This window comes from Topomyia yanbarensis, chromosome 2, assembly GCF_030247195.1.
Source record: "Topomyia yanbarensis strain Yona2022 chromosome 2, ASM3024719v1, whole genome shotgun sequence".
Classification (NCBI taxonomy): Eukaryota; Metazoa; Arthropoda; class Insecta; order Diptera; family Culicidae; genus Topomyia; species Topomyia yanbarensis.
Genome location: NC_080671.1, coordinates 15364768 through 15376230, shown reverse-complemented (window position 1 = coordinate 15376230; position 11463 = coordinate 15364768). Strand labels below are relative to the sequence as shown.

The window sequence follows — 11463 nt, the reverse complement described above, 5'->3', positions numbered from 1 at the left end:
TCTGTGTAAAATTTCAAATTAATAAACCTTGACTATCAGTGTCTTAGCATCTACTCAACTGTTTGACATTTGTTTGCGAGTTGCGATTAATCTACATTGCATCGATCACTGCGCCACCCATTTATTCCTGATGCTTGTTGTATTTAAAATGGCAGGTACAGGTGTTAGCACACATTCCGAATCAGGCCTAAATGATGATCTTAAATGAAAGGTTGACGAACAAGTAATTCATTTAGGACTATGTCTATAGGCTTCTTAATCTTCTTTGATTCTAGCATATTAGTATAACAATCCCCTGCCAAAAAAACGTATTAAGAAGAAAGTACTCAGCTCATATTGAAATTTGATACCCATATTCATTTCAAAAACCATTACACTCGTTTTATTTTGCAATTGAGAAGGGTGCTTCTTGCTTAGTGAAGAGGTCAACGAAAATCCCATTTTGATCCTTTTTTACAAAGAGGTTTTTTGATATTTCGCAAGTTTATAATTTTAGGTTTATTGCGTACTGTTTCCGTAGTGGTTATGCCACCATCATTTCACCAGCTATCAGAGCCGTAGCTTGCGGTTAGCCAGGTTGGCCCCCGCCAAGGGCGCCAATCTTAGTGGGGTGCTAAAATCTTGATCTGCTTTATCAAATAACCTCACTTACAATCCTAAAATAAGTCAGGCTAGGAGTATCATTCCCAGGCACACACAAAATAGCTGTTTGATAGTCGAACTGCAAAAAAGCCAAAGAATCCGGGAAAAGGTGCATCACTGAGACTTCCTGTTAGCCCAGAATAAATAGCGAATAAGACAAAGACTTGAAATTTCAACTAAAAAATGCGAAAATTATTGCAAACTTATACCGCTCGTTTTCTCAGTTTCATAGAAACAAGGGGAACGGAAATGTGCTCATGGGCAGTAAAGCAGTCCACCTTTTTAAAGCTGTAGCAAAGATCGTAGAGTTAGCTAGATCAATTATCACCGAAAAGATAACCCCATGCCGTACCACGAAAATTGAAGTCTCCTCGATGCCAGGAGGAGTTCCGCAATATCACAAAGTTCTCAACCTATGTCCAACCAATTCTGCACTAAGTTGAATCTCTGGTTGACATGTTACATAAGATTTTTTGTGTTCCTGGAAGCGTTTGAATCTCTTTGTTTCTGCCCAATTGTCAGAGTAAAAGCAGGCATGCGGCGCAGATCCTCTTGGCTTGACTCTGACATCATCCCTTTAGTTTGCAGCAAGCAGGTTTCTCGCATGCTAATGTCAGTACCAGCACCAGCTCAGTTTCTCGCCGTCACTCTGTAAGCACGCTAAGACCAGGTACTGGACCAGCTTTGATTTTGTGGTAGAGCTTTCATACAAACGACCCTTATCGAAGAAGACGCAAGACAGTCTCGCCCGGTGCGATTGTCACTTAAAATCTTCGCCCACTGTAGCAAGGGGTTATTGAAACAGCCAATCCCGTCCTTCAGTAGATCCACGCATGCCAAATTCAAATCGATAACTACACCATCGATCTCAACTTTGAGAGCGGGCAAGTAAACGCGTTAGTTCTTCATGAATTTATTGTTGCCAGTAACGTCATTTGTTTTCTTTAAACAAAATATCACAATTCTGAGCTTGTCTAGGCGAACTTGTGAGATCTCTAGCGCAGCTGAATATTTCTGCGTCTTGCGGAATATTAGAATACTTCACGTATTAACTTTTATCCGAAGAAACATCGGATATGGTCGAACCCAGTCCAATGTGTTTGATTTTAAATAGAAGCTCGGAGTCTTTGGCGACGAATCTTGTTCGACATCCATTTTAGGATCATTTGGGTCAATTTTCAAGTAACAATTTTGGTTATATTACGGTTGTATAGTGTTTAATAAAACTAATATTTGAAACTTTCCATGCCTACCTAATGGTTTTATGTCCTTCCTACAGGGTGCTATAAACCCATGTTATGACTAGTTGGCCCAGTTTCATTGCCATCAGTAACCTGCTGCGAACTAGGAGTAATGGTTTTATTATAGATGTATTCTTCTCTTTAAGTGTAATTCTAAATCAACTGCATAAAAAGCTATTTTCGTCCGACTCCCTTATCATCTTTTTTTATAAAGTGTTTCATAAGCAGTGCTATCTTTGAAAATGGACCACCTCTGTTACACAACTAATTTTTTTCTATCTTTTTGAATTCAAATAATTAAGCAATCGTCATTTCGTTATATTCTGAATTGCACATATTTTGTCGTATGTACTTTTAAAAGTTCTTTGATTTTATGGCATTGTAAGGGAATTAATTTGAGCAAACTTGTTTGTATGTTTGTTTGGTGTTTGTTTTGCCAACTAGGAAACTAATTCACTGGGTATTTAATGCGCATGGGAAATTCGCATGGTTTTGTCTGAGTGAATGATTACTTTATGTATGAGGGTTGAGAATTGACAATTTGCTAGAACAATTCAAAACCAATTACCAATTTGCGACAATCTTTTCAGTACGAGGGACAAATGTTTTATTGTCATATTTAATGATTTACTTTTAGTCCATTAAATCGTCGATCAATTATATTGAGCTAAGAATAAGTACGTACTATTTGGTGGCAGGGATGTTTGATTCGTGCTTGATATTAATATCGTCTAGTAACGCAGCATCGATATTTTTTTTCTATTTCGCGTCTTCAGTGTAATATCGCAACGTTTACTCGAGGTGAAAAATTTGAAATTACGGGATATCAAAATGCTTGTAAATGCCTATAAGGGACCATTTATAAATTCTGGCGCTGAAAATTATGATGCCAGATCACAGTTTCCTTCGGGCCCAAGAAAGACCACTCAATTCAGGTTCGGGGTGTGTGGTTATCACCGATCTCCTTTACATACCACCTTTCAAAAGTCAACAATATTCAAATTTTATTTACACTTTTCTTTTTACGCTCATTCTCAGATACCCTTCTGTTTTTAGCCACTCCCATAGTTTGAAGTAAATTTATACATTGCTCATTTCGGAATAGTAAAGCTTTACTGTGTGTAAAAATATTCCCGTAAAATCCGCGGTAATTTGAAAATTCGCGTAAAAAAACAACTTATTTTTGCACGCATTCCGCAATTTACGGGATTTCTGCAAAAATATTCTCAATCCCTCTGAATGCAAAGAACTTAGAAGATTTTTGGAATAATGATAAAGACTGATCTTGAAGCCTCCTTATGACCCATACCAAAACAATACGAATATATTCGGGATAGTCTAAACGAGAGGGTGTCGTTGATGGATGTTTAGCGCTGTTCAGAAAATCAAGATGGCGACTTCCAGTTTGGCAAAATTCACTTAAACTCAAAGAAAATGGATATTTTCGGAGTGGTCTTTATCAGTGATTCTCAACCTGGGGTCCACGGAGATAGATATGTTTTCAGTTGGATATTAAAATTTAAAACTTTTCGCAACAAACAAAAAATGTTATAGTTATAGGGAACAGAACCGTTCTTCACAAATAGTATTATATCAACACCTCCGGCTGCGCAGTGAAATGAACCAGCCGCAGAAAATAGAAGTGCCTATAAAGCGGGAACATATAATTTCGATTGACTTCCAACAATATCCTCTGTGATCTACAGCACTTGACGTTGAAGTGTTATTAAAAGTGAAAAGGGATCTTGATCTTAAGGAAGTGACTTAAATACAGTTACACCACGCGAGAAACGTTTAAGGATTTAGCACAGGTAGAAAACTTCATTTCGAAGAACAACATGCAATACGGCGTCGAATATAACAACGTTAAAACCAGGATCTTGAATATAATATACGGATGACGATTACATTGAAGTGCGCCTACCCGACCTAGCGCCGTTCATTAGACCATAACACAATGAAAGATTTATGTCGACCTACTATAATCAATATCAAAAACATTTTTCAATGAAACACAATCAAATAACCAACCCATAACTTATGCGCTTTGTGTATCCAAATTAACTTCCTGTGATTTCGAAGAGGTCCGTGATACGAAAAAGTTTGAGAACCGCTGGTCTTGATGATTAGGTGCCAGAAGTCGATATTAGAAGCCATTTTGAAATGAATCCTAATGAACTTAGAATATTTTTGCGAAATGCGCGCAAAATAATTTCAAAGTCTTTTATTCGAGAGTTGTCCTACTGGAGCTGTAAAGCTAGGGTCTCGGAAGAGCTTCCCGTCAGAATCACTCACTATGATTGTAGACGAGACGGGAAAAGTCACCCACTAAAACACTACTTAAGGCCAATTGCAGCGGGCCGTGATTCTAAATGTGATATTCATTGTACGGTTCAGTCCTGCGTGGGCGTAGCGACTTCGCGATCGTGTGTATCATCGCGAGGGGCTTGAGCGTTTGTGTGTTTACGTGTTCGATCGCGTGGGTGTCTGTATATCGCGTGTGCTACCGTTTATGTAAGTTCGCGCGTATAAATTCGTTTTTATAACAGTGTGTCTAGTCGAGTATGCGCGATGATATGATGATGATCGCGCACGGATCGTAAAAATGATATTTAATTTTTGATGTGCGGTTCGGTGTACGATTCATATGCTCGGTCATGTAGCCATGGAACGTGTTGTTTAGTGGATATGAGTGTCCTAGGACCTAGGTCGCTAGGGCCGAGAGTAGGGACTTCCGGACGTAGCCGATACATAATCGGTTCACTCTTGAGAGGGTGTTTTCGTGTTTGCGAGATAGCGGGTATAGGTGTGCGTTGATGATCGCGAAGTGCTTGAGCGTTTGAATGTTAACGTGTTTGTCCCTTGTTCAAGCGTGTATGTTTCTTCGTGTGCATAAATTCGATTTTATAGTCGTATGGCCATTCGCATATTCGCGTGTATTCTTGAATATTCGTGCGTGGACCGTGAATCTGATGCTTAATATTTAGTGTATGATGGTGCAGATGCCAGATCAGTCAGTTATCCCATATCACTAGATTTCCCAGCCATATCGCCTTGGAACGTGTTTCCTAGTGAATTTGGGCGTCATTTTTTTATTGCTCCAGCTGAAGGCATGGACCTAAGATGTTAAGGATGAGGGAAATTATAATCTACAACAAGTACATTGTCGATTGGATGCTTTGGATTGGAGTGAACGTTATATGTTTAAGTCTGGATCACTGTTCGGTCTTAGATAAATTTCAGCAAATATATAACGATCGATCTGAGAGTGAAACGCGTACGACTACTTGCTCCAAATATTCACATCCAGGCATTTTTAGTCCCAGCAAGATATTTCTTTATTGCTATAAGAACACTGGGACACAGGTGACTGGTAGAAGAGTTTCGATCGCATCGGTTGATTGCATAGTTCGTTGTTAGCTCGGCGTTTAATATATCATCACGTAGCCAGGTTTCGGTAAGAACGATAATGTCGTGGTGGCAAGAAGTGAAGGCATGCAAGAAGGCCTGCGTTTTTGTTCTCATTTCACGAACGTTCTGGTAGTAGACGGACAGGAAATCAGGTGCTCTACGCGACGGAATGCTATGAACCACGAGGTTTTCAGGGAGCGGATTATCATTTAAAGTAAAGTACTCGTCTGAGAAGGGAGTTCGGAAAACCCTTTCACTTCCTCAGAACGCAGGTCCGGGACGACTAAGCTGGTTGCTAGCTGGTAACGCGATCGTGTCGGAGCGCTCAGCGGCTTCCGTAGTACTGTATAACGGTCGTCCCGATGATGGCAGCGCAGCATGTAGATGAGGTCTTGGCGATGGCTTGGCTCCTTTATTAGCTCCATACGTTTTTTGGGAAGAGGAGTGCGGAGTATATCCAAATCCTATGTTTAGTATGTACAATTGTACAAGGTTGTAGGTCGATTGGCCGAAAGCAATTTGGAAGAATGTTGTTTGGCCGAATGACCCATTTAGCCGAATGCTGTTAGGCCGAAAGGGTCATTTGGTTGAATACCATTTGGCCAAATGCAGTTTGGTCAGTAATCTACAAAGTGTTTAGCAATATATTATATTCAAAAAACAGCTGTATAGGCTATGAAGAATAGTATATATTGTAAAAAAAATGAAATGGTGGTTGTCCATTTGTGTATAGCGACGTTTGTCGTAGCAATATTAAGGTATACCGCATTTTGTTCAAACCGATTCCAACCTTTTGCGTAGGTATTGTTGAAGTGGACTCATCTGAGATAAGAGTTAGTCTTAGGATTGTGAAAGCAATACAACGCCTCAGCGCACCAGCCAAGTGTCTTTTGGTGTCAGACAAGTAAAGTCATTTCTTTTTCGCTGTGAAAAGTCCAGTACAACGTGCCTTTATTCATCCTACCATTTCAACTAATGTGTTGAATAGAGATATAGTCTGCTCTAACTACTGTGTTCAAATGGGTGGGAGGAATAGCAGTGCTAAGATTAATTAGGGTACCGTAACCCTACATGTGTATTCCACGGAATAAAATATTCGGGAAAATCGTGTCGTTTTTGTATTGACATATAATCTAACTCATAGTCCTCAAATGGTTATCAAACTGAAATCAATAACCCAAATGACGGAAACAATTTGTAATATGATGTGTTTATTGTCAAATCACAGTATGAGAAATTGTGGAAAAACAATAAAACGAATCTATGATTCTCATTTATGCGGTTAGGGCAACGTTACAATTATTTCGCCAGTGTAATAGGAATAAAACATTTATAATGGAAGAAGCAAATCATGGAATCCTAAGTTCTAGGAATGAGAAAGGCAAAATTACACCACTAGGTGATATAATGCAGGTTTTTTTTTAATTTAATGGAGCCACATTGTGACGAAATCAAAATTGTTATGAACATAAATCTAGTTAGCTAACAAATTTTCTTCACATTCAACCAAAGCCCTCCTTCTGGAGAAAGAATTAAACTTCTTACATCGAAGTTGAGCGGAACCTTGCATTTGCTCCCGATATCAAACTTGTAGTTCTTCAGCAGGTATATAAAACCAACTTTAGCCTGCAACATTCCGAACCGAAGTCCAATACAGACGCGTGGACCTTCTCCGAACGGTGTCCACGCGAACGGATGTCTCCTCTGCACCTGCTCAGGACTAAAACGTTCTGGGTCGAATCGATCTGGATCCGGGAACACCGCTGGATCCCGCTGGATTCCGTAAACAGGAATAAAAATTTTAGTCCCAGCTTCGATGATGATTTTTGTATCCGGCACCTGGTAATCTTTGGTGGTTTCGCGGAAATGCACCGGCACCGGTGGATACTTGCGAAGAGCCTCTGAAAATTCATTGAAAAAATGGTGTTGATTATTCGTGGTAGATGTAAATAGATCAACACAACTCACCGTTCAAAATTTTATCCAGATAAACCATTTCATTCACAGATTCGTACGTTATTTTACCACCGTGTTTAGCTAAAACGTCCATAACATGTTGACGACCCTTCTCTTGTATGCTCTGATTCAGTGACAATTCGTACAGCGTCCAGGTAAGCAGAGTTGAACTTGTCTCGAATCCGGCTACGTAGAACAAAAAACACTGCGCTGCTATTTCGTTGAATGACAACAAACCTTCTCCACTTTTACTTTCTTCGGGATTTCTCATCTGAATCAGTAAATCCATAAAATCATTTCTCTTAACATTATTCTTCACTCTGTAGTCGACGGTTTCGCGAACAACATTCAGGAAAAAATCCGACACGTCCTTATCGACCGCCCTCAGTCCAGCTTTCTTCGCCAACTCGGGTGCTGCATTATGAAACACATTTTTAACAAGTCCCCGTTGATCTTCCACAAACTTTCTTCCCATCACTCGGAACTGAGCATTCGGATCCTTCATTGAGTTACACTCGATCCCGAAGGCACACATTCCAATAACATCCGTTGTGAAACGTGCCAGTAAATCCTTCAATTCCAGCTCACTTCCGTGTCCCACCTTTTCCTCCAAAAAATCATTGAACTGCTTTCCCGCCGCTACAATCGTGCTAAACATCATCTTCATTTTTCCGGAAGTAAACGTAGGTGAAAGTTTCTGTCTCAAGGATCTCCACTTGCTGCCAGGCAGGCTGAACATATGCGCCGACAACGGATCCTGTACTTCATTGTAAAACATACCACGATCCGTAAAGTGCTGGAAATCTTTCACCAGGATGCACTTTACCAGTTCCAAATCTGTCACCACTGCGACCGGTTTGACGTACATATAGATTCCAGCAACCGGACCGGAACCTTTCAACTCGTTGTAGAAGCGCGCGAATATCGTTCCGAGCTGTTCGGTGCGGTCCAGAGTTTTGGTGTTTCCATAGAAAAACTCCGGCTTCAGGTGCGGAACATTTCGGCGGGCCCAATATGTTTGTTGCCGCTTCACGTATAGGTAAACGATAACAGCCACGATGGCAGCGGCCATTATAACATCCAGAACCACCATTTCGTGATATGTTGTGATTCTGGTTTGTGACCAGATACTTGTTTTATGTTCTTGTGAATTTTTAGATGCAAATATCTCGCGGGCTGTTTCGTGACTTGGACTCTCATGTTTACGGACCAGATATTTATAAACCGTTGCGAGTTTATCTGACAAAGAGTATTGTTGCATTTGCGCAACGTAACGATGACTAGCTTCTTTACAGTAATTTCGTTTCGACGAGTATTTTGAAAACACGCTTTAGGGTTGTGATATTCTCCAGCTTGATGAACATTTTTGCTCGAATCATAAGAGATTACAGGTGAATTGTGTGCGAAAAAGCAACGGCGTAGTCGAAATTCTGACTTAATTGTTTAATATACATTCATGGTAACTAAAATATCTTAAAGAAAATGTCGAAATTATGACACTGTAAGTCTCATCTGAAATTGCTTGGAAAAAAATTTCCTCTTTACTTTTAGGTGGATCATTCATTAAGCCCAATATATCGGAAAATGCGTGTTTATCAATAACTAAACGTTTCCTAACAAACTATACAACGAAAACACTGGCACTATGGAGTGGGGTTTCAGCACGCCGTCAGTATGTCTTTTCACATAGAACTAAAAACGAATCGTAATCAAAGCAGATAATACCGATAAGTGTGTTAAAAGTTGGCAATGACAGTGACATTTTCGAACGTGATCTTTTAATACCCGCAATTATTTTGATTACAGACGGCGCCGCGACATCAAAATTGGGTTACAATCGGAGTGGTTGGTTGAGTGGTAAACGTGACACGATATTTGTTGAATTGACATGCATTATGGTGAACAGCATGTTACAATACAGTCTTTGAATACGGTTCACTTTGAACCCATTTTTAAAACCCACATGAAAAACCGCGTTAACTTAAAGCTCCCCGTTGATCCCGTTAATGGATCCCTCAACAAGCTACCAAATTATTTGCAAATTTTCATGCTTGAGATGTTTCAATCGACGAAAAATTTTCTTTCTTACCTTTCCTGCCAATTCCAATAGATGTATTTAGGTTTGAGACACCAGGTCTTTCCAAAAGTTCGTCTGCGCTGCCCAAAAGTCATGTACACTTTCTTGACTCTGAGCTCAATGGGAGAAGACCAATTCAGTTTGAAATCTAATATAACTTTTTTTCCTTTTTTATTAACGACTAAGAGTGAGTTAATGTTCCGTTCTTTATGGTTATGACATTTAACCGTTATGCATCCGACGCGATACCTTTTTAGGTTTCAATGAATGAAATTCCCATGTTTTATCCATAGCTGGAAATTGAAACTTTGTAACATCTTAGAACTTCGCTAAGTCAAGCTTTTGGGTTAATCATATTGTTGATATAGTAAGAGGGGGAGTGAGGAGGGGCTCCTGATTTTTTTGACTACGTAACACGCTGACGTGGGTACCCGGGTACCCACAAAACTGAAATTCCAATAACTAACGTACTTTCCAACCGATTTTGATACTTTTGGGTGTTTTGAATTTGGAACCTCATCCACTTTAAGACTTGGTAAAAATGATTCGGGATATTTTATTCGGTTCCCGGGAATCCAGATTTCCGGAAGCATGTTCTAGTGCTGGGACACTATTTGTGAATTTCAATGGAATTCTAGGGTATCAAAATTCTTGGAATTGCATCAGTAGGCTGTATCTCGTGGTTTTGAAACCAATTGGTGATTTGACCCCGGAACGGACATTCCGGAGCAGGTTCCCGTGGGGCCGTTAGTGACCATTCCATTTTTAAAATTGTCATAGGGTCCCGTACCAATAAATGACAGACTTCCGAGACAATTTGAAGGGTTTTGATAGTCATATTGCTAGGACATTATTAAAATTTACAAATCATACCCTAGTACTTGAACATTACTCAGGAAAATTCGGATTACCAAGAACCAGATCCATTCATCCTGTTCAATTATACAGAATTAAAAAAGTGGACGAGTTCCTGAATCCAAAACATCTAAAAGTATCCAAATCGGTTAAAGAAAGCCATAGTTATAAGCATTTTAATTTGCGGGTACCTGGGTACCCTCGTTGGCCTGTTAAAGGGGTTTTATTTTATTGGACACACAGCGGTTAATTAGCAAGGGACTGGAAGGTATGAAATATTTTTCAATATTAAAAGCCATAGTACTCAAGGGAGAGCAAGGAGTTGAAGGAAGAAAGTTCAGAAGAGCGTGGAGTGGGGTCATATGAACAAGCTTAGAATTTCCTGGCGACTTAACTTTTTGTCTGCTAATTGTTTTTGTCTCAACTCTATGCATTCATAAAAAGTGTTTTGAGCAAAAGTTAGAATTTATGCCATTTCGTAAGCTTTCAACCTATTGCAACTTCGCTTTCAATTCGAAAGAATGTCACTTGTCCATATTTTGGAGCATCCCCTCAAAAATGATTTCGATATGATTGTATATCTAACGGTTATGATTAATATCAGAACACCGGAATTAGTTTCTATTTGAGTCTTCTCATGCAGAAGTTTTATATGGTACTGATAGATTTGACAACTATGGGATCCCAACTACAAGATCAGTTACAAGGTCCCATCCCACAACTTTGCGTTCTTAAAATAGTTGATCAGACAATTATTATGGTAAAATTAAATCAATCAGCACCAATGAGTTTTTTTTTTCTTCAATCCAACTAATTTTGGTAGTCATCGAAAGCAAAAATCGCTCATGAAAACCTTTGACAAAAACTCTGTCCACGTTTTATTCTGTCGTCGACATGGACGTATTCCCTGAGCAAAAGTGAGGGGTTTTGATTCTTTTTGATTTCTTACATAAGGTAGGTATAAAATCTCTCAAACGTTGAACATTAATTCCGAGTCCCAGAGGGCTGAGTCTTGGGTCGACTTGGCTCAAAAATCCGGACAATGTCTGTTATAGAGAAGCAATCTTAATCAAACACCATCACCTGCTGGTTCATGGTAGTGTCGGATTCTAACTGTGGAGGTCTCTAGTAAGCCTTCCGACTGAACCTAAATCTTATTCCTCCCAATTCTTATCCTTCAGGGGTAACCGATAGGTATTATTTCGGGGCAGATTGTGCTCTTGCTCTTTTTATTTTGTGTAGATAGTTCGTGTTTTATATCCATTGATGCTGTTTCTTGCT

At 39.5% G+C, this 11463-nt stretch overlaps 1 protein-coding gene across 1 annotated transcript; it reads right to left on the bottom strand.

The window, feature by feature from the left end:
• Window positions 1-6694: 6694 nt before the first annotated feature.
• On the bottom strand, window positions 6695-8451 carry LOC131683002 (probable cytochrome P450 6a23). The gene is made up of 2 exons (XM_058964824.1): window positions 7263-8451; window positions 6695-7195 (listed from the first exon to the last, which is right to left on the bottom strand). The coding sequence occupies exons 1-2, from the start codon at window positions 8341-8343 to the stop codon at window positions 6777-6779; spliced, it is 1500 nt and encodes a 499-aa protein (XP_058820807.1). The 5' UTR covers window positions 8344-8451; the 3' UTR covers window positions 6695-6776.
• Between the last annotated feature and the right edge of the window lie 3012 nt (window positions 8452-11463).

Excerpts from the sequence above, each read along its gene's own strand:
- LOC131683002 (XM_058964824.1), bottom strand. The coding sequence starts at position 8,343 with ATGGTGGTTCTGGATGTTATAATGGCCGCTGCCATCGTGGCTGTTATC. Across the intron at positions 7,196-7,262 it reads TCTGGATAAAATTTTGAACG|AGGCTCTTCGCAAGTATCCA; the intron begins GTGAGTTGTGTT and ends ATGAATTTTCAG.